Source organism: Lepisosteus oculatus, chromosome 14 (assembly GCF_040954835.1).
Source record: "Lepisosteus oculatus isolate fLepOcu1 chromosome 14, fLepOcu1.hap2, whole genome shotgun sequence".
NCBI classification, from domain to species: domain Eukaryota; kingdom Metazoa; phylum Chordata; class Actinopteri; order Semionotiformes; family Lepisosteidae; genus Lepisosteus; species Lepisosteus oculatus.
The window spans coordinates 42,735,856-42,759,537 of record NC_090709.1 but is presented as its reverse complement, the minus strand read 5'-3'; the positions used below and the strand labels follow the sequence as shown (position 1 = coordinate 42,759,537).

The following is a 23,682-nucleotide window of genomic DNA, read 5'->3' as shown; positions in this document are numbered from 1 at the left end:
TGGTGATGTCATCCACGTTTATAGTACAAATGAGTATGAAGGAACATAAAATGTTTTGACTATGGAGTCGATGTTAAAACACTGCATCCCAATATTCAAACCACACGCAAAAAAATACATTTAAAACAAATACACAAGGTATAACTTTTTGATGATGTCATAAAACATTACAAGTATCAGCAACGTCCATTTATTCTACAGATATCAAATAAGTTCAGCGGGATTTTTTTGTTTAAAAACATCCTGCTGAACTTAAAAAGAGACAAGTAGAAACCCTACATACATGTAAATCTCACAATATTAAAAGCAAATACTCTACTCCAATACTTGCCAAAGCATTTCAATTTGTAACTAAATAATAATAATAATAATAATAATAATAATTGCTTACACTTATAGAGCGCTTTTCTGGACACTCCACTCAAAGCGCTGTACAGGTCAGGGGGAATCCCACTACCGCCACCAGTGTGCAGCCCCCACCTGGATGATGCGACGGCAGCCATAGTCCGCCAGAACGCTCCCCACACACCAGCTCTCAGTGGGGAGAAGAGCAGAGGGATGGAGCCAGTTCAGAGAGTGGGGGTTATTAGGAAGCCATGATTTGTAAGGGCCAAATTTGGCCTGGATGCCAGGGTTACACCCCTACTCTTTTCGAGAAGCGCTATATAAGTGTAAGCAATTATTATGATTGATAGGAACAAGTAATAGGTTTATTCCCTGCTGAAAAAAGGAAGAAAGAGAACACAACGTTTCGGCCATGGAGCCTTCTTCAGGCGTGAGAGAGACAGGGCAGTAGGCAAAGGTACAGTAGCAGGAGAACAAAGGCTGGGAGGGAGGAGGAGTGAGAGGCGGGAGCAGGGGACAGAAAGAGAGGCCAAACAAGAGGTGTGAAGTCAGAATGGGTGCAGAGAGGTGTGAAATGAAACAGTTTCCCTATAGATCTCAAAAACGAACAAGAAAAAATACAATTTTTCAGAGCGCAATCACTGTGTTGTGGGCTGTAGGAGTGTTGTATACAGGCTGGTGAGGTGTGAGAGATGCTGAGGGCTGTAGGAGTGTTGTATACAGGCTGGTGAGGTGTGAGAGATGCTGAGGGCTGTAGGAGTGTTGTATACAGGCTGGTGAGGTGTGAGAGATGCTGAGGGCTGTAGGAGTTTTGTATACAGGTTGGTGAGGTGTGTGAGAGACACTGAGGGCTGTAGGAGTGTTGTATACAGGCTGGTGAGGTGTGTGAGAGACACTGAGGGCTGTAGGAGTGTTGTATACAGGCTGGTGAGGTGTGAGAGACGCTGAGGGCTGTAGGAGTGTTGTATACAGGCTGGTGAGGTGTGAGAGAAGCTGAGGGCTGCAGGAGTGTTGTATACAGGCTGGTGAGGTGTGTGAGAGACACTGAGGGCTGTAGGAGTGTTGTATACAGGCTGGTGAGGTGTGAGAGATGCTGAGGGCTGCAGGAGTGTTGTATACAGGCTGGTGAGGTGTGAGAGATGCTGAGGGCTGTAGGAGTGTTGTATACAGGCTGGTGAGGTGTGAGAGATGCTGAGGGCTGTAGGAGTGTTGTATACAGGCTGGTGAGGTGTGAGAGATGCTGAGGGCTGTAGGAGTGTTGTATACAGGCTGGTGAGGTGTGAGAGATGCTGAGGGCTGTAGGAGTGTTGTATACAGGTTGGTGAGGTGTGAGAGACGCTGAGGGCTGTAGGAGTGTTGTATACAGGTTGGTGAGGTGTGAGAGACGCTGAGGGCTGTAGGAGTGTTGTATACAGGCTGGTGAGGTGTGAGAGAGACGCTGAGGGCTGTAGGAGTGTTGTATACAGGCTGGTGAGGTGTGAGAGAGACGCTGAGGGCTGTAGGAGTGTTGTATACAGGCTGGTGAGGTGTGAGAGAGATGCTGAGGGCTGTAGGAGTGTTGTATACAGGCTGGTGAGGTGTGAGAGATGCTGAGGGCTGTAGAAGTGTTGTATACAGGCTGGTGAGGTGTGAGAGACGCTGAGGGCTGTAGGAGTGTTGTATACAGGCTGGTGAGGTGTGTGAGATGCTGAGGGCTGTAGGAGTGTTGTATACAGGCTGGTGAGGTGTGTGAGAGACACTGAGGGCTGTAGGAGTGTTGTATACAGGCTGGTGAGGTGTGTGAGATACTGAGGGCTGTAGGAGTGTTGTATACAGGCTGGTGAGGTGTGAGAGAGATGCTGAGGGCTGTAGGAGTGTTGTATACAGGTGTGAGAGATGCTGAGGGCTGTAGGAGTGTTGTATACAAGCTGGTGAGATGTGAGATATGCTGAGGGCTGTAGGAGTGTTGTATACAGGCTGGTGAGGTGTGAGAGATGCTGAGGGCTGCAGGAGTGTTGTATACAGACTGGTGAGGTGTGAGAGAGACGCTGAGGGCTGTAGGAGTGTTGTATACAGGCTGGTGAGGTGTGAGAGAGACGCTGAGGGCTGTAGGAGTGTTGTATACAGGCTGGTGAGGTGTGAGAGAGACGCTGAGGGCTGTAGGAGTGTTGTATACAGGCTGGTGAGGTGTGAGAGACGCTGAGGGCTGCAGGAGTGTTGTATACAGGCTGGTGAGGTGTGAGAGACGCTGAGGGCTGTAGGAGTGTTGTATACAGGCTGGTGAGGTGTGAGAGACACTGAGGGCTGTAGGAGTGTTGTATGCAGGCTGGTGAGGTGTGAGAGACGCTGAGGGCTGCAGGAGTGTTGTATACAGGCTGGTGAGGTGTGAGAGAGACACTGAGGGCTGTAGGAGTGTTTTATACAGGCTGGTGAGGTGTGAGAGAGACGCTGAGGGCTGTAGGAGTGTTGTATACAGGCTGGTGAGGTGTGAGAGAGACGCTGAGGGCTGTAGGAGTGTTGTATACAGGCTGGTGAGGTGTGAGAGAGACGCTGAGGGCTGTAGGAGTGTTGTATACAGGCTGGTGAGGTGTGAGAGAGATGCTGAGGGCTGTAGGAGTGTTGTATACAGGCTGGTGAGGTGTGAGAGACGCTGAGGGCTGTAGGAGTGTTGTATACAGGCTGGTGAGGTGTGAGAGACGCTGAGGGCTGTAGGAGTGTTGTATACAGGCTGGTGAGGTGTGAGAGAGACACTGAGGGCTGTAGGAGTGTTGTATAGAGGCTGGTGAGGTGTGAGAGATGCTGAGGGCTGTAGGAGTGTTGTATACAGGCTGGTGAGGTGTGAGAGAGATGCTGAGGGATGTAGGAGTGTTGTATACAGGCTGGTGAGGTGTGAGAGAGATGCTGAGGGCTGTAGGAGTGTTGTATACAGGCTGGTGAAGTGTGAGAGAGATGCTGAGGGCTGTAGGAGTGTTGTATACAGGCTGGTGAGGTGTGAGACGCTGAGGGCTGTAGGAGTGTTGTATACAGGCTGGTGAGGTGTGAGAGAGACACTGAGGGCTGTAGGAGTGTTGTATAGAGGCTGGTGAGGTGTGAGAGATGCTGAGGGCTGTAGGAGTGTTGTATACAGGCTGGTGAGGTGTGAGAGAGACGCTGAGGGCTGTAGGAGTGTTGTATACAGGCTGTGAGGTGTGAGAGATGCTGAGGGCTGTAGGAGTGTTGTATACAGGCTGGTGAGGTGTGAGAGAGACACTGAGGGCTGTAGGAGTGTTGTATAGAGGCTGGTGAGGTGTGAGAGAGATGCTGAGGGCTGTAGGAGTGTTGTATACAGGCTGGTGAGGAGTGAGAGATGCTGAGGACTGTAGGAGTGTTGTATACAGGCTGGTGAGGTGTGAGAGAGACACTGAGGGCTGTAGGAGTGTTGTATACAGGCTGGTGAGGAGTGAGAGAGATGCTGAGGGCTGCAGGAGTGCTCATACAGGCTGGGCTGCGAGCGAGAGAGATGCTGGGGCCTACAGAAGTGTTGAATAAAGGCTGATCTGGAAGGGAGAGGGATGCTTGTGAGACACAGGATCGTCATATACCTGCATATATGGGAGGGAGATTTAAGCAGGAGCTTTGTAGGAAGACTGGTGAGGTGTGAGAAAGAAGCCAGTAGGATGCAGGAGTGTTTAAGAAAGACTGGCCTGGGAAAGAGAGGGACACTAGGGGCTTGCAGGACTGTTATATATAAGGGGGCCAGGTAGTGAGAGAGACAATGAGGGTGAAGGAGAAATGTATACAAGCCAGCAGCCATATCACCCTGCATCTCACCACTGCCAGCCCCACTGGAGCTCAGCAGGTGTGAGCCTGGGCACTACCTGGGAAAAACTAAGGTTGCTGCTGGGAGAGGTGTTAGTGGGGCCAGCAGGGGGCGCTCACCCTGCGGTCTGTGTGGGTCCTAATGCCCCAGTATAGTGACGGGGGACACTGGACTGTAAACAGGCGCTGTCCTTCGGATGAGACGTCAAACCGAGGTCCTGACTCTCTGCGGTCATTAACAATCCCGGGGCGTCTCTCGAATAGAGTAGGGGTGTAACCCCGGCCTCCTGCCCAAATTTCCCATTGGCCCTTACCAATCATGGCCTCCTAATAACCCCCCTCTCTGAACTGGCTTCATCCCTCTGCTCTCCTCCCCACTGAGAGCTGCTGTGTGGGGGAGCGTTCTGGCGCACTATGGCTGCCGTCGCATCATCCAGGTGGGGGCTGCACACTGGTGGCGGTAGTGGGATTCCCCCTGACCTGTACAGCGCTGTGAGTGGAGTGTCCAGAAAAGCGCTCTATAAGTGCAAGCAATCATTATTATTACTTCTCTTCTCTGTGAGTGTGCTTTGTGGGATTCCCTTTCTGGAGTGTGTAGAGATGATACTGACCCTGCAGCTAGTACAATAAAATCGATGACTCCTAGCAGCTCTGGGGAGGGGTCCTGACAGTGCTATCACTAGAGTTCAGTCTTACCCTTCTGAGTACCAGACTTTCACAATAAGAACTACCGCTGTAAGTGTAGGTCAGTTTTCACCCAGGGCGGTAGTTCTGAAGACAAAGTCCGACAAAGAAACGTTTCGTTTCGATCGCTCAGCTGCTCATCCCAATCACTACGGGAATTACAGCCAGGAGAAATTCCTCTCTCTGTTTTTTGCAACACCTGAAGCGCTGGCAACACACTGACATGTCACATATGGATTCGATGTCGTCCCATTCGGCAAGATATACGGAACATTCCCAAATCGAAGAATATTTTCAGCGAATTAACCGGCCAACAGTTTAGTTCTCCCGTTACATCACACAAGTATCTCCCACTTCACTCGGCATCTCTCCACTACATTCTCACCAGCGAGGAAGTTAAAGACACGGGTTTTAAACACACAGACACTGTGATTTTATAGAAGTCACCCCCACTGACCTGACAGCTCCGGTTCCGTGTCCATTTCTTTTTTTATCTCTGCAGGGGCTTCACAGGGAGGCGTGTGTCCAACACGATCTGTCTGTCCCCGATCTCCTCCTGCTCCCTGATCCTTCTCCCAGAACCGCAATCTCACCTTCAGCCTCTCGTTTTCCCTCTTCATCTGCGCCATTTCTCTCCCGAAAGTCTCCTCCACACACTGGGTGATCTTAATCACGGCCCGTCTCACCAGGATCTGGGAATCGCCGCGGGGCTGCTCCTGCAAACTGTCCTCGGAGTCGGTCACCCTATTTCGGGGAAAACTTCCGCCACTTCATTCACGATCGCTTTAACCACAGCCACCAGGAAAGAGTGGAGCTCGGTCTCCAGTCGGAGCAACCAGTCCGACATCCCTACTTGATCATCGTTTCGTAAAACAGCGAGGACTGACGCCGCCGCGTCTCTCCCCAGGCGCCCAGCATTTAAACAAAGAGCAAAGGACGCCTCTCGCCCTCAAACAGGAAGAGGTTCCTTCTCCCACACCGAGCAGTTCCGGGTTAAACTGCGCTTCCTTAGTGACCGTTTCCAAGGAGAAGTAAAAAAAGGGGTTTCATCGAATTTACCCAGTTAAAACACCGAGTTTGTTAGTAGATACACCATTTCTATTCATTTTGATCAGTAGTTTCACTGTCATTAACGCCATTTCTGGGGAAATATGAACCCTTTTAAGGAGTAGGAATAGTAGTCCTTTAGAAAAAAGAATTTACAGCTCACGTTAGTCTACAAGGAAAGGCTATTCTGAGTTGTGGATGTCATACCCAATTTTTGAGATCCCTGTTGAAAAATGAGAATTTACTTGTGCTAGCAATATATTGGAATTCCTCAGTTGGAAAACGCATTGATTGGGGAAAAAAAAGATTGGATGATGCCCAATAAATATTGTATATCTAATAAGGTTAAGGAGGTTTCATACAAAATAATTAATCGAATTTACCCAGTTAAGACTCTTGTTACCCAGCGATTTAAAATTAATATGGATGACAAATTCTCCCACACCGAGCAAATTCAGGGTTATTGTGTGACAATAACCCTGAAACTATTCAGCATTTGTTTTGGTTATGTCCCAGGGTAAACATTTTCCGGACTAAGTTGCAGGCTTATATTAAAAGAGAAACCAATAGTGATATTTGTTTTGATGAAAAAGATGTTAAGTCGCAGCCCCATCGAAAACAATATTAAAATTTCGGTTGTAATAAATTAAATTATTATAACGGCACGTTATTATATGCATAAAATGAATTGGTCTGGGAAGAACCCTTTGAGCATTTTAAACTGGATGTACGGGGGTATTTGCGGACTATTTCGAAGTGCAAAAATATGAAAGCGGTGCGGACATCATTTTTTATTTAATTTGTTTAATCTTTTTTCATAACTTGAATTTACGTAGTAATATGTACCCCTAACGATCTTTCTGTCTTGAATTGTTATATGTACTCTTGTTTGTATTGTCATTCTTGTTATTCTGTCAGCATAAATAAATAAAAAAAATAAAAAATGTAAAAAGGTGTTACTGTCTTACAGTTTTACACCATCAGCATTTTTTCTTTCGACAGCATTCCCAAAACACTTTTATGCCCTCAGCTTCTCTTCTTTTATTTTTTTCCTTGTTTTTTTTTTGTATTGATATTGTCTATCTCTTACCTTGTGCTTATCTATTTATTTCTTAAAACCTACTGCCTAGCCTTTTGATACATTTGACACATCTAGCGAAGCTATTACAGTAGCATTGACTGAAATTATGTTTTGTGTGTACAGCACAAATCGTTGAACACTATCTATGCTCTAAGCGCAGTGGTCTTTCCATTATTAAAAAAAAATGCTTTTAATATGACGAGACAGAGATGCAGAACTAGTCATTAATTGTTCAGACCTGTGTCAGTCATAGTGGCACTTTTGATAAATGTGCGAGTGTGTGTTTGAAACTGGCTTACATTTAGAGAAACGCAATATTGTCAAGCAAGGAAACGGATTATCGTGTAATGGATATATTTACTTCTTATTATATTGGCCATATATATAAATCTGTATTCTGTGTCTTTAAAATCTACTGTATTCAGTCACAACTCGATCAATCTAGTATTTCGTACTGTAACGTTTACGGCCGACAGGTACTGTGTAAGAGCCTACAAAACCTTACAAAAACTACAAAAACTTTCTTATTTTAGTCATTTAATCAGATTAAAAGTACCAATATTTGGTTGACAATGTAAAAGCATTCTCTATTGGTGTCTCATCCTTGACAAAGGTAAAGAGAACACAAATAATCTAATAATTTCGACGTTTTGGGTTTTTGGTTAGCTTTGTGAAACCACAATTTTGAAATCAAATTTGAAAACACCGTCCAAAAAAGCATTTGTAGTGCATAGCAACATTCACCGAGGAAGCGCTGGTTAACCCGGAATTCCTGTCTCAGAACTGGGCAAGAAATACTGATCGTTTCCAGGTTGAGCCGCTTTAAAATGTCATGTATTCCTGTCATGTACTGTCCGACGGCTGTGTTCAAACCCTGGGCGCTTTTTTAGGGCTCCAGTGGTCTTTTCTGCCCTCTCCATGTGGATCGTGTATAAAGAAATAGATTAAATTGGATGGCCGAGCTCAAATCTTTCTTGGATGTTTTTTTTATGCGGTTATTTCAAGGGCTCGCTTCCAAGCAAGCTCACACATTCTGTTGAGACGAGCCGTGTAAAAACCACACAAGTGTGTCGACGACAGTTTCTGCACGGAAACAGCCCAGATAACGAAAATGAGACCCTAAAGGAGGGAGTAGGGAGCAGGAGGAGATCGGGGACAGACAGATCGTGTTGGACACACGCTTGCCTGTTAAGTGACTGCAGAGATAAAATGATTGTCCAGAAAAGCGCTATATAAGTGTAAGCAATTATTATTATTACTGATATTACCAGAGAAGTGTCAGAGAATAAAAATAAGTCTCATTTGACTTTTTTGTGATCATTTTATTTTCTATTTTTAGACATAAACATAAAACAACCCCAAGCACATGAAATATTAGTTCAATACTGTTGAATACAGAATACACTACATATGGATTTATTATTTTAGGAAGCACGCATATTTCTAATAGCTGTGTAAATCCCTTCCCAAGACTGGATTGTTTTTGGGGGACTTGTCTCATTTTACTCAAAAGGATCTGCAACGCTATTTTTATATTTCAGGGTTAGGAAGAATCTGCGTTGATGAGTGCATTTCAAACCACAATAGAAGTCAAACATACACATTTACTAGTAAAACCTCCAGTTTACATCGCAAAATAGACCAAATTTCCAGGTAGGCGCAGCACCATATTGTGTGATTCAGAACAAGTGAACAAATTTCCCAGTGATGTGTTACGGCCTTATTATATTGTAAACACAATTTACAATTTAATCCAACACAAATACTGCCCTCGATTTTGAAACGGTTTCGGAGACAAATACTGAAGTGGGACATGTATAGATCTCACTTATCCAGCATCACAGTATCGCCACTTAAGCACAATGTGAGAGGTGTGTTGCTGGGGTCTGTTAATTTAGCTCTCAACAAAAGTTACACTAAGATGCCATGGAGCTGATTTGCTTTAGCAGCCCCAGTGGCTTAACGCTACACAATAAACAACACCCACAAACAGGATAAAGCAGACCAATGTCTGCTGCACATCAAAGGACAGAACTTAGAGCAAGACAGAGCAGGACAGGAAGTAATTACGTATCAAAGAACAGGACAAGCACTCAGATTGTGAACCAAACTTTCTCCTCGCTGTATATATAAGAGCTGGGAAACCCTTGCAGTTTGGCTGTTCTGCGGGGCAGACCCGGTGCGCTTGTTGTCGGACTTATTGAGCCCAAGAAAACTGAATCTGCACAAGACTGTGCCCTGCTCCCCGATGAGGAATTCCCCACAACCAATATTGTTAACTCCTCATGCAGATCGTGTTGGAACATTTCCGAGGTGAAATGTCTGCTGCACTTATTTGCTCGTCCATCCTATTGCATTACAGGGACTAGCGAGCAGGAAGGGCTCCATTTGTGGGGACTCGGATGTGAGGCTTACAGTACTTGCACAAGGTTCATGCTTTTCTGCTTAATTATTGCGGGGTGATATGGCTGCTGGCCAACATAGCAACAAAGAACCATTTTGTCTTTTTTTGTGTGTGTGTGTGAAATACTCCGACACGGAAAAGCCTTTTGGTCGAAATTTGGAGGGAGAATGTGATGCAGCTGCCCCCATGATGAGCCTACTCAAGAACAGTACAGAGCATCACAGCATCCTGTTAACAGTGCCAGCAGCCAGATCACCCTGCCACTCACAGCTGGCAGCCCCCCCCCACTGGAGACTCAGCAGGTGTGAGCCTGGTCAGTACCTGGAGGGGAGACTCCTGGGAAAAACTAAGGTTGCTGCTGGGAGAGGTGTTATTGGGGCCAGCAGGGGGCGCTCTCACCCTGCGGTCTGTGTGGGTCCTGATGCCCCAGTATAGTGACGGGGGACACTGGACTGTAAACAGGCGCCGTCCTTCGGATGAGACGTAAAACCGAGGTCCTGACTCTCTGTGGTCATTAAAAATCCCAGGGCGTCTCTCGAAAAGAGTAGGGGTGTAACCCCAGCGTCCTGGCCAAATTTCCCATTGGCCCTTACCCATCATGGCCTCCTAATAACCCCCCTCTCTGAACTGGCTTCATCCCTCTGCTCTCCTCCCCACTGAGAGCTGGTGTGTGGGGAGCGTTCTGGCGCACTATGGCTGCCGTCGCATCATCCAGGTGGGGGCTGCACATTGGTGGCGGTAGTGGGATTCCCCCTGACCTGTCAAATGCTTTGAGTGGAGTGTCCAGAAAAGCGCTCTTATCAGTGTAAGCAATTATCAATAATTAGCATTATTATCCAGGCGGGCGCCACATATTGGTGTTGGTGGTGGAGGGGGGGTCCCCATTATCGGTAAAGTGTAAGGAATGATTACTGTTAGTGACACTCCAGATCTGGTAGTTTTTAGCACTGGATCACTGTGAGACTGCACCATCCTGCGGACAGCCGGAGCCGAGTTCTCCAAAAACTTCCTGAGGGACAGGCTCTCTTTCTGGCTCTGGAGTGTCTTGTGGCCACTCCCAGTACTGACACTCAAGATCCCAATGCAGCAGCAGCAGGGAGGTATTGGGAAAGGGTAATAATAATAATCAACTTTATTTTATATAGCGGCTTTAAAGGTGGCTTCTCAAAGCGCTTTACAGGATGACAACAATGATAAATAAGAAGAATAGACCAGATAAAACACAATGACAACACACAGAGGAGAGCGTGGATGGTGGTACTAAGAGAAGCAGAGGGGTGAAGGACAGAACCAGTTCAGTAAAGGCTCTTCTGAAGAAGAGGGTTTGGAGTCTGGATTGGCAGGAGTTTAGAGAAGGTGACTCTCTGACATCCTTGGGCAGAGAGTTCCAGAGCCTGGGGGGGCACAACAGGAGAAGGCCCTGTCACCCCTAGAGTGTAGACGGGCTTGGGAGGACAGTAAGGAGAGCAGAGTTAGAAGAGCGAAGGTTGCGAGGTGGGGAGTAGGGCGACGATAGCTCAGACAGGTACTGAGGTGCCCAGCCATGCAGAGCCTTATAGGTGAGCAGGAGGGTTTTAATGTCCACACGGAATTTGACCGGCAGCCAGTGCAGGGACTCCAGGATAGGAGTAATGTGATCACTTGCACTAGACCTGGTCAGGATTCTGGCTGCCGAATTGTGGACATAATGAAGTTTGTTCAAAGTAGTTATAGATACCCCAGCGAGTAGAGCAGTACAGAAGTCAACTCGAGAGAACACAAATGTGTTGATCAGCTTTGCAGCCCCAGTTAGTGACAGCAGAGGGCGTAGTCGAGCGATGTTTCTGAGGTGAAAAAAAAGATGTTTTTACAATTTGCTGCACATCTGGGTCGAATGTTAAACCAGAATCAAATATCGCCGCCAGATTTTTCAATTTAGACTGAAGCTCAAGTACAGGGGGACAGTAAGGAGAGCAGAATTGGAAGAGCGAAGGTTGCGAGGTGGGGAGTAGGGCGATGATAGCTCAGACAGGTACTGAGGCGCCCAGCCACGCAGAGCCTTACAGGTGAGCAGGAGGATTTTACAAGTCCACACGGAATTTGACCGGCAGCCAGTGCAGGGACTCCAGGACAGGAGTAATGTGTGGAGAAGGAGAGGCAGAATTGTGCAGGAGAGCCGATGTCGCGGCCACGTTCATCTTTGCTGCCAGGCTAGTCCCGCGTGGGCGCATAAAACGTTTCGGGGCAGAAAAGCAGCCCGATTTCTCTTCTCGTGTCTCTGCAGACGTCCCTCCCTCCGCCTTCTGGTACTGGATCTTCATTGTCATCCCGGCGGTGGTGGCTGGGCTCCTCCTCCTCCTCCTCTGCTCCCGGCCGCTTCTGCTCTGTTGGCGGGGGGCAGCCAACCCCCTCTGCCCCGGGGGCCAGGATCTCGACACCCAGAAGCCTCTGCCGCCCTGGAAGAACCGCCGAGCTCCGGGCGGGAGGGGGACAGACGAGCCGGACCGGAACTGGAGACCGCCCAACTCGGAACCGCAGAGCCGGGAGGAAGACGGCAGCCTGGAGGAGGAGGAAGAAGAGAACCGGTCTCAGACTCCCGCCCCCCTGCTCGGCCACCGCGCCGGAGAGCTGGATGAGTAGGGCAGGGAGACCCCTCCCCGAAGGGGAGGACCCCGACACCCTGTCGTCCATCTTGGACTGCTCTGACATTTCGAAACATCGTTAAGCTCCCCCTGCTGTCCTCCTACCTCTCCTCCTTTATTGAATGCTAATAGACTATAGATATATACTAATACAAGTTGAGAATCCCTCATCCAAAATTCCTGGGACAAGAAAGTGTTGCGGATTTCGGATTGTTTGGGATTGCGGAATATTTTCCTATTTAAAATGGGACAGCGTTGCGGGGGGATAGGACCCACGTCGAAACGCGATATCCATTTACATTGCCTGAGATAAATCACTGTGAGCCGGAACGTTCCGGATTTGGGAGGGTTTCGGAGTTTGGGAATTTCGGATGAAGGATTTTCACGTAGTTTTATACGCATTTTTAATCATTACAACTGCAGCAGGTCCGAGAAACTTAAAGGGGGAGGGTACGCCGTCGATTACATCACTGCGAGCCAGAACATTCCGGATTTGGGAGGTTTTCGGAGTTTGGGAATTTCTGATAAAGGATTTTCATGTAGTTTTATAGGCATTTTTAATCATTACCACTGCAGCAGGTCCGAGAAACTCGAGGGAGAGGGTACGTCGTCGATGACATCACTGGGAGCCGGAACGTTCCGGATTTGGGAGGTTTTCGGAGTTTGGGAATTTCGGATGACGGATTTTCGTGTAGTTTCATTTCGTGTTTAATCATTACAACTGCAGCAGGTCCAAGAAACTTAAAGGGGGAGGGTGCGCCGTCGATGACAGCACTGGGAGCCGGAAAGTTCCGGATTGGGGAGGTTTCCGGAGTTTGGGAATTTTCGGCCTGGATTCGTGCCTGACCTGGTCCTGAGTGAGTGTGACATTTCCCAAAGAGCTGAAAGGCAGGGGGGGGAGAGCATTATCAGAAACAGGCAGGGCGCCATCTGTGGAAGTATATCATGTGTGGTTCTAGTACAAATGAAATGGTCAGTCATGAACTGCCATTCACAGTCACAAGGTGACCAGTGCTGTACCTGAACTGTAAAAATAATAATTGCTGACACTTATAGCACTTTTCTGGACCCTCCACTCAAAGCACTTTATAGGAAAGGGGACTCCCCCTCCACCAGCACCAGTGTGCAGCCCCCACCTGGACCAGTAGAGTCAGAACGCTCCCCACACAGCAGCTCTCAGTGGGGAGGAGAGCAGAGTGATGAAGCCAGTTCAGAGAGGGGGGTTATTAGGAGGCCATGATGGGTGAGGGCCAATGGGAAATTTGGCCAGGACACCGGGGTTACACCCCTACTCTTTTCGAGAGACGCCCAGGGATTGTTAATGACCACAGAGAGTGTGGAGCAAAACTGTCAGCAGGACATTTCCCAGGTTTATCGTAATCCAGTTTTTGCTATGCTTGGGGCGAGGGTCTCTGCGAACTGTGGACATATTTTTTTTTTTAAAGCTGAATAATGTGAATATTCAGAACTGCCTGACGCACCTGGGAGCTGGACTGCGTTGTGTTCCAAGTATTCGATTCGGAGCGCTGAACTGTTGCCCGCAGTGGGCTGAAGTAGTAAAAACCTCTGTGCCGAACTCTCAGGTGTACTGTGCTTGATTACTCTGACACACTTGGGCGAAGAACTCTTAATACGTACAGTTGTACTGAACTCGGTACACTGTACTGTAATACTCGGACACATCGGTGTGCTGGATTCTCAACTGCGCGGCGCTTGAATAATTAAGGGCAGTGTGATCTGTGTGCTGTGCTGTTTTTTTATCACTTGATGACAAGCAGTATTCCGAACCCTTGGCTGTAGTATACTTGAATACTCAATGACAAAGGGGCATTCCGGACCCTTGCCTGTAGTATACTTGAATACTCAATGACAAACCGGTATTCCGAACCCTTGCCTGTAGTATACTTGAATACTCAATGACAAACCAGTATTCCGAACCCTTGCCTGTAGTATACTTGAATACTCAATGACAAAGGAGTATTCCGAACCCTTGCCTGTAGTATACTTGAATACTCAATGACAAACCAGTATTCCGAACCCTTGCCTTTAGTGTAATGCTGTACTCCGTAACCCACCAGTGTGGTGAAGTCTCACCCGTTTAAGACTTCGCCTGTAATATCGTCTAATACTCAAACCTGTGCGCTGAACTCCTAACTTTCTGAGACCAGGTATTAAATCTTGGTGACAAAATGCATTTTGGAACACACAGGGTAGGCTGTGTAATTCTACATTACGTTACATAGGAATGCGTGCTTTGAAACAAAGCGAGTAATTGTGTTAAAAGAAGTCATTTTGCCAAAGAGGAAGATGAGGGTGATCTTGGATTGCTGTCAATCTGATAAGCAGGGGGAGGCGTGATAGAAAATATTGAATCACCGAGAAATATACACCGAGCATCTCTGTGTGTTCTGCTCCCGTGCGCATGAAATAAAAACTTCTTTTAACTTTGGAGACGGACTCCTGGCTACTCATTAAACAGGAAGCAGGAAACTTTCTGCAGCATACTTGAGTTCCTGAAAAGATTTAATAATTACTTACACTTATATAGTAATGGGGAATCCCACTACCACCACCAGTGTGCAGCCCCCACCTGGATGATGCGACGGCAGCCATAGTGCACCAGAACGCTCCCCACACACCAGCTCTCAGTGGGGAGGAGAGCAGAGTAATGTAGCCAATTCATAGAGGCAACAAATGTCCTGCTGACAGTTTTGTGGAGCAACTGTCAGCAGGACATTTCCCAGGTTTATCGTAATCCAGTTTTTGCTATGCTTGGGGCGAGGGTCTCTGCGAACTGTGGACATATTTTTTTTTTTTTAAAGCTGAACAATGTGAATATTCAGAACTGCCTGACGCACCTGGGAGCTGGGCTGCGTTGTGTTCCAAGTATTCGATTCGGAGCGCTGAACTGTTGCCCGCAGTGGGCTGAAGTAGTAAAAACCTCTGTGCCGAACTCTCAGGTGTACTGTGCTTGATTACTCTGACACACTTGGGCGAAGAACTCTTAATACGTACAGTTGTACTGAACTCGATACACTGTACTGTAATACTCGGACACATCGGTGTGCTGGATTCTCAACTGCGCGGCGCTTGAATAATTAAGGGCAGTGTGATCTGTGTGCTGTGCTGTTTTTTTATCACTTGATGACAAGCAGTATTCCGAACCCTTGCCTGTAGTATACTTGAATACTCAATGACAAAGGGGCATTCCGGACCCTTGCCTGTAGTATACTTGAATACTCAATGACAAACCGGTATTCCGAACCCTTGCCTGTAGTATACTTGAATACTCAATGACAAACCAGTATTCCGAACCCTTGCCTGTAGTATACTTGAATACTCAATGACAAAGGAGTATTCCGAACCCTTGCCTGTAGTATACTTGAATACTCAATGACAAACCAGTATTCCGAACCCTTGCCTGTAGTATACTTGAATACTCAATGACAAACCGGTATTCCGAACCCTTGCCTGTAGTATACTTGAATACTCAATGACAAACCAGTATTCTGAACCCTTGCCTTTAGTGTAATGCTGTACTCCGTAACCCACCAGTGTGGTGAAGTCTCACCTGTTTAAGACTTCGCCTGTAATATCGTCTAATACTCAAACCTGTGCGCTGAACTCCTAACTTTCTGAGACCAGGTATTAAATCTTGGTGACAAAATGCATTTTGGAACACACAGGGTAGGCTGTGTAATTCTACATTACGTTACATAGGAATGCGTGCTTTGAAACAAAGCGAGTAATTGTGTTAAAAGAAGTCATTTTGCCAAAGAGGAAGATGAGGGTGATCTTGGATTGCTGTCAATCTGATAAGCAGGGGGAGGCGTGATAGAAAATATTGAATCACCGAGAAATATACACCGAGCATCTCTGTGTGTTCTGCTCCCGTGCGCATGAAATAAAAACTTCTTTTAACTTTGGAGACGGACTCCTGGCTACTCATTAAACAGGAAGCAGGAAACTTTCTGCAGCATACTTGAGTTCCTGAAAAGATTTAATAATTACTTACACTTATATAGTAATGGGGAATCCCACTACCACCACCAGTGTGCAGCCCCCACCTGGATGATGCGACGGCAGCCATAGTGCACCAGAACGCTCCCCACACACCAGCTCTCAGTGGGGAGGAGAGCAGAGTAATGTAGCCAATTCATAGAGGCAACAAATGTCCTGCTGACAGTTTTGTGGAGCAAAACTGTCAGCAGGACATTTCCCAGGTTTATCGTAATCCAGTTTTTGCTATGCTTGGGGCGAGGGTCTCTGCGAACTGTGGACATATTTTTTTTTTTAAAGCTGAATAATGTGAATATTCAGAACTGCCTGACGCACCTGGGAGCTGGACTGCGTTGTGTTCCAAGTATTCGATTCGGAGCGCTGAACTGTTGCCCGCAGTGGGCTGAAGTAGTAAAAACCTCTGTGCCGAACTCTCAGGTGTACTGTGCTTGATTACTCTGGCACACTTGGGTGAAGAACTCTTAATACGTACAGTTGTACTGAACTCGGTACACTGTACTATAATATTCGGACACATCGGTGTACTGGATTCTCAACTGCGCGGCGCTTGAATAATTAAGGGCAGTGTGATCGGTGTGCTGTGCTGTTTTTTTATCACTCGATGACAAGCGGTATTCCGAACCCTTGCCTGTACTATACTTGAATAGTGACTTCGCCTGTAATATCGTCTAATACTCAAACCTGTGCGCTGAACTCCTAACCTGTGCGCTGAACTCCTAACTTTCTGAGACAAGGTATTAAATCCAGGTATTAAATCTTGGTGACAAAATGCATTTTGGAACACACAGGGTAGGCTGTGTAATTCTACATTACGTTACATAGGAATGCGTGCTTTGAAACAAAGCGAGTAATTGTGTTAAAAGAAGTCATGTTGCCAAAGAGGAAGATGAGGGTGATCTTGGATTGCTGTCAATCTGATAAGCAGGGGGAGGTGTGATAGAAAATATTGAATCACCGAGAAATATACACCGAGCATCTCTGTGTGTTCTGCTCCCGTGCGCATGAAATAAAAACTTCTTTTAACTTTGGAGACGGACTCCTGGCTACTCATTAAACAGGAAGCAGGAAACTTTCTGCAGCATACTTGAGTTCCTGAAAAGACTTAATAATTACTTACACTTATATAGTAATGGGGAATCCCACTACCACCACCAGTGTGCAGCCCCCACCTGGATGATGCGACGGCAGCCATAGTGCGCCAGAACGCTCCCCACACACCAGCTCTCAGTGGGGAGGAGAGCAGCGGGATGAAGCCAGTTCAGAGAGGGGGGTTATTAGGAGGCCATGATGGGTAAGGGCCAATGGGAAATTTGGCCAGGACGCCGGGGTTACACCCCTACTCTTTTCGAGAAACGCCCTGGGATTGTTAATGACCAGAGAGAGTCAGGACCTCGGTTTGACGTCTCATCCGAAGGACGGCGTCTGTTTACAGTCCAGTGTCCCCCGTCACTATACTGGGGTATTAGGACCCACACAGACCGCAGGGTGAGCGCCCCCTGCTGGCCCCACTAACACCTCTCCCAGCAGCAACCTTAGTTTTCCCCAGGAGTCTCCCCTCCAGGTACTGACCAGGCTCACTCCTGCTGAGCTCCAGTGGGGGGGCTGCCAGTTGTGAGTTGCAGAGTGATCTGGCTGCTGGCTCTCGTGAGAGGAATATGGCTTGGGCCTTTCTCCCAGAAGGCCCGGTGGCGGGTGGTGGGCCTGTTTCTAAAGGGTCGCTTCCTGTTGGTGGGGGGCCGATAGGTCATTCCAGACGAAACAGGTGTGGTGCTTAATGTCATCGGTCTCATCCTCAGGGGAAGGGGTGTCGGTGACAAATTCATCATCGTCTTCTTCATCAGCTACTGCTGCCACCTCCAAGATGTCTAAGACGAAGTAACGACGAAAGAGCAGATATTGAGCCCAACTCTCACCACTGAGGACAGACACAGGCTTTATTTTTATTAATTTTGATAAATAAATTAAAACATGGGTGCTAGTTGTGTTTTTTTTTTAAGATGAGATCACTTTATCAGCCCTATACAATTTCTGGCATGAGGAATTGGTCTTGTCGCAGACCCCAGCTGGCTCTCCAGGAGACACACAGACAGGGAGAGAGAGAAGCTTGGGGGTCAGACGCGCCTGTTGGGAGTATTTCTCGGACCCTGCCGATGCGGGATTAACGCTAGGCAAGAGAGAGTCACCTCACACATCCCGACCAACACGAACCACACACATGCTATAGTATGCAAATAGTGGACAAAAATCGTCTTAACTTCCATTGTAATATTTTTTTTCTTGGAAATATAGAAGTTGTACATTTTAAAATGTATATTTGAATCAAAATGTGGTTTTGAGTTAGTGTGTTAATGTAATTAGTTTGTGTTTGTCATTACTATACTGTATATTGCCATGTTACCAGAATTTGTAGCTGAAGTTTAAGACTAGTTGTGTTTTTTATGATTATTGCCCATATGTTGATTGTTGATCGATTGCATACAATGTATAATTTGAAATACATATGTTTCAGGTGTGAATGTGTATTTTCAGAATAAATTTCTAAACCTAATCATTGGCTTGGTTTACTTGTTTCTACACCTATAAAACCTATCTTTGATGTATAATAGACCTCTACCCATTGACGTATAATAGTCCTCTAAAGTTATCCGTATAATAGAACTCCAACCATTTATGTATAATGAACGTCTAAACATAGACGTATAATTGACGTATAACTTTAGACGTATATTAGAATTTCATTCTAGACGAATTGTAGACCACATTTAGACGTCTAAGGTATGCGTTTAATAGACGTATATTATACGTCTTTTGCCCACTGGGTAAACGAGCGTCCACTGATCCTCTATTCGTAAGTACCGGAGCATTTCTCTTTGCAAAATATACATGCCAGAACCTACAGCTGAAACGGTCACTTTTTTTTTAACGCCGCAAAGAGCTGGTAAAAGGCTGGCCTCTCTGTAAAACGACCACTAAGATCTAAACACTGTCTCGTTTCATGAAAGTACCCGCAATCCCCCGACTACCCGCTACAACCAGTACACCGCCACTTTTTAATTAGGGACGATACTAATTAATGAGTGAACCCTCTACGATAATGTTGCTTTATCGGCCCTATACGATTTCTGGCATGAGGAATCGGTCTTGTCGCAGACCCCTGCTGGCTCTCCAGGAGACACACAAGACGGGGAGAGAGAGCAGCTGGGGGGGTCAGGGCGCAGGGTCAGCACCCCTAGAGCAGCTGGGGTTCAGGGCCTCGCTCAGGGGGGGGGGCGGCAACGGAGTAGGATTCCTCTGCCGGCTGCGGGATTTGAACCGGCAAACCCCTCCCAGCCCCGGGCGCAGATCCTGAGCCCCAGAGCCGCCTCTGCATAACCGAGGAGCCCGATCTCGCAGAGGAGACGGAGACTATGATTGTGCCGATCCGTTTCATCTTTGCGTTACCTTGGCGCTGTCTGCCAGGACCTACAGACCAGATGAAAACAGACCTCCCCAGGCGCTGGGGGCGGTCTCTGAGGACGAACGTCAGCAGGAGCACGGCGCCTGCGGGCGAGGGGCGAGGGGCGAGGGGCGTGGGGCTGTCGGCTCGGAGAGTGCGGGGTTTCTTCACGCAGAAAGCTGTAACCACGGCGAGAGGCGTGCAGTTTTCTCCGATATCCTGATCCGCAGTTAGGTTTTTTCTCCACCCCTCCAACAAGACGACAGAGCTGTTGCCGAGGAACAGGAGCAGCTGGAGATCACCGGGGCGGACGTCTACCTACCCACACCCCAACCAGCGACAGGTGAGGACCTCTGGCTGTTGCCTTTCAATGCGGTTTTTTTTTGTTGTTGTTTAAATTAAAACAATTAAAAATTATTATTCAAGACGGTTTGGGTTAACAGTAAATCAGAAACAAGCATACAAAAAAAAACAAACAAACCCCGCAACCATCAGCCCAAGAACAGCCGAGACATTGAACCAAAAAAAAAAAAATATTGAAACTTGACGTTTAACAGTTCTCCTCGTTGAGGGGGGAAAAAGGAGTCACGTTATTTCAATTTCTCAGTAATAATTCATAGGATCGCCGATCAAAAGGAGCGAAAATAAACGCCGGGTTGAAAGTTAAATTGCAATTGAAATAAGGCGTGGGCACGATTCTCGTCCACGGATCCCGGCAGCTGATAGCACAGCTTGTCTTTTTACCGGAGTGAGCAGCAGAAAGTATCATGAGCGTTAAGTTAAGATCCGTTATTTAATCATTATCAGGCACCGTGCTGAAGGAATCATCTTTTAGGTATGGTAACTCAGGTTACAGTTGAACTTTGCGCTCGAATTCCAGCTCTTGGTCGAGAAGTTAAAAATTCACCAGTTTCCAGGTCGCAAATCTTTACTGTGGTATTTAATTCTTCTACGGTAACGCTGATGATAATACTAGAAACGGCTTTGGATAATTGCTATAATTAATAATTGGGTACTCTTATAGAGCGCTTTTCTGGACACTCCACTCAAAGCGCTTGACAGGTCAGGAGGAATCCCACTACCACCACCAGTGTGCAGCCCCCACCACCTGGATGATGGGTGCTGGCTCTTGAGAGATGCACCAAGCTTTTAAAGAGGAGACGTTTTAACGCTAGCCCGGTGTTTCTCGAGAACTGTTCAGGAGAGTCACAGGGGGGTCTGTTTCTGTCTATCTCTTTCTCTCCATTTGCGTTTAAAACGCACTGAGAGCGGGCTTCACAGGCGGCAGCCGATATCGCCGAGCAATTTGGCATGTAGCTGTTCAAAAGGATCTTGCGCTTACTTTAATGCTACAATACAGTGTTCCGTCGCCTTCCTGGTGATGTCCTGCAAGAGTCTCAGAACGGGGTTCCGAGATCATGCGGATGGATTTTCAGATTTAGTATTTTTAAGCGAATATCCCGATTTTAGCTTTTCGGACGAGGGCGTAGCTAGGACGACAGCGTGAGGTGAGGTGTTCTGGAGTGAGCAACAAAAATGACCTTGAGCGTTAAGTTAAGATCCGTTATTTAATCATTATCAGGCACCGTGCTGAAGGAATCATCTTCTAGGTATGGTTCGCTGACGGCGCCTCAGGTTACAGTTGAACTTTGCGCTCGAATTCCAGCTCTTGGTCGAGAAGTTAAAAATTCACCAGTTTTCAGGTCGCAAATCTTTACTGTGGTATTTAATTCTTCTACGGTAATGCTGACAATACTAGAAACGGCTTTTGATCTCTGTGTAAACTTGTATTTGAGTTTTGGTAGCTTTTTTTCTCATGGGTTTTTAACGGATATCAACAGGGCTTCAGTGCGCGTCTGGACTTTTAAAATGAACGGGGTTCCGAGATCATGCGGATGGATTTTCAGATTGAGCATTTTTAAGCGAATATCATGATTTTAGCTTTTCTGACAAGAGCGTAGCTAGGACGACACCGCCGCAGGCGAGTTGTCCTCCTTTTGAATACCGTTTTGGCAGCGCAAAACGAGAAATTGTCTTGGAAAAGAAAAAAACAGCTATACATCTTAAAAATTAACAATCCCAGGGCGTTTCTCGAAAAGAGTAGGGGTGTAACCCCGGCGTCCTGGCCAAATTTCCCATGGGCCCTTACCAATCATGGCCTCCTAATAACCCCCCTCTCTGAACTGGCTCCATCCCTCTGCTCTCCTCCCCACTGAGAGCTGCTGTGTGGGGAGCGTTCTGGCGCACTATGGCTGCCGTCGCCTCATCCAGGTGGGGGCTGCACATTGGTGGTGGTAGTGGGATTCCCCATGACCTGTAAAGCGCTTTGAGTGGAGTGTCCAGAAAAGCGCTCTATAAGTGTAAGCCATTATTATTATTGTTAAAGTTGATGTCCTTCGTCTCGACTAACTCTCGGTATTTTAATGATTCTCAGTACATCTGCAGTCTTGTTCGAAGAGCTTGGCTTCCTTGTGGAGCCTCGTTCCCTTGTCTTGACGTTAATGAAGAGCTCAGGGCTGCGAATTGTTTTTTTCTCATTTATATGTTTTTCTTTTTTATGCAGGGAGAATGGGGACCTGCAAATTTTTGCCATATTTTCTAGCTGGAGTGGCGTTTTCACTAGGGTAAGTGTGATTAAAACTTTCTTTTACTTCTGTGTCTGTTACACTTATATAGCGCTTGCTATAATGGCTTACACTTATAGAGCGCTTTTCTGGACACTCCACTCAAAGCGCTTGACAGGTCATGGGGAATCCCACTACCACCACCAATGTGCAGCCCCCACCTGGATGATGCGACGGCAGCCATAGTGCGCCAGAACGCTCCCCACACAGCAGCTCTCAGGGGGGAGGAGAGCAGAGGGATGAAGCCAGTTCAGAGAGGGGGGTTATTAGGAGGCCATGATTGGTAAGGGCCCATGGGAAATTTGGCCAGGACGCCGGGGTTACACCCCTACTCTTTTCGAGAGACGCCCTGGGATTGTAAATGACCACAGAGAGTCAGGACCTCGGTTTGACGTCTCATCCGAAGGACGGCGCCTGTTTACAGTCCAGTGTCCCCCGTCACTATACTGGGGCATCAGGACCCACACAGACCGCAGGGTGAGAGCGCCCCCTGCTGGCCCCACTCACACCTCTCCCAGCAGCAGCCTCAGTTTTTCCCAGGAGTCTCCCCTCCAGGTACTGACCAGGCTCCCACCTGCTGGGCTCCAGTATATGCCAGGGACCTGTGCAATACATTTATATTTATATTTATATCTATGGTTACATCTATATTTATATTCATACGTGTGATACGATTTTCTGTGTACTGTTCTGTTCTAGTTTGCTCTTGTGTGTCCGGACTGTGAGTAACTCTTGTATTGTATTGTATTGTATGTATTGTACTATTAGTATATAATTCGTTACACTGTGGCTGTGTTGTGTGTGTTAAGCTGCTGTTGCACTGCAATTTCCCTCACGGGATCAATAAAGTATCTATCTATCTCAACCTCGGGGGTGTCGGTGACAAATTCATCATCGTCTTCTACTGCTGCCACCTCCAAGATGTCTAAGACGAAGTAACGACGAAAGAGCAGATATTGAGCCCAACTCTCACCACTGAGGACAGACACAGGCTTTATTTTTATTAATTTTGATAAATAAATTAAAACATGGGTGCTAGTTGTGTTTTTTTTTTTAAGATGAGATCACTTTATCGGCCCTATACGATTTCTGGCATGAGGAATTGGTCTTGTCGCAGACCCCTGCTGGCTCTCCAGGAGACACACAGACGGGGAGAGAGAGTAGCTGGGGGCTCAGGCGCGCCTGTTGGGAGTATTTCTCGGACCCTGCCGATGCGGGATTAACGCTAGGAAAGAGAGAGTCACCTCACACATCCCAACTAACACGAACCACACACATACTATAGTATGCAAATAGTGGACAAAAATCGTCTTAACTTCCATTGTAATTTTTTTTTCTTGGAAATATAGAAGTTGTACATTTTAAAATGTATATTTGAATCAAAATGTGGTTTTGAGTTCGTGTGTTAATGTAATTTGTGTTTGTCATTACTATACTGTATATTGCCATGTTACCAGAATTTGTAGCTGACGTTTAAGACTAGTTGTGTTTTTTATGATTATTGCCCATATGTTGATTGTTGATTGATTGTATACAATGTATAATTTGAAACACATATGTTTCAGGTGTGAATGTGTATTTTCAGAATAAATTTCTAAACCTAATCATTGGCTTGGTTTACTTGTTTCTACACCTATAAAACC

At 46.8% G+C, this 23,682-nt stretch overlaps 1 protein-coding gene and 2 long non-coding RNA genes across 4 annotated transcripts in view; 2 read left to right on the top strand and 1 right to left on the bottom strand.

Moving 5' to 3' along the window:
* The window catches only part of LOC107076061 (zinc finger protein 271-like), a 179,142-nt gene that overhangs the window by 5,708 nt on the left and 149,752 nt on the right, over positions 1-23,682 (bottom strand). Inside the window, exon 1 of one of the 2 annotated variants that reach the window (XM_069198791.1) lies at positions 5,264-5,769. The exons of the other annotated variant lie outside the window; for it this stretch is intronic. Coding sequence (XP_069054892.1) covers positions 5,264-5,435 — 172 coding nt within the window. The 5' untranslated portion in view covers positions 5,436-5,769. Of the gene's footprint in view, positions 1-5,263; positions 5,770-23,682 lie in introns of those variants that run through there. 2 annotated transcript variants of the gene reach the window in all.
* Positions 8,066-16,389, top strand: LOC107076062 (uncharacterized). The gene is made up of 2 exons (XR_011192096.1): positions 8,066-8,172; positions 11,602-16,389. It is a non-coding gene; the product is annotated as an uncharacterized lncRNA (long non-coding RNA).
* On the top strand, positions 19,454-23,391 carry LOC138243295 (uncharacterized). The gene is made up of 3 exons (XR_011192076.1): positions 19,454-19,758; positions 21,979-22,039; positions 23,098-23,391. It is a non-coding gene; the product is annotated as an uncharacterized lncRNA (long non-coding RNA).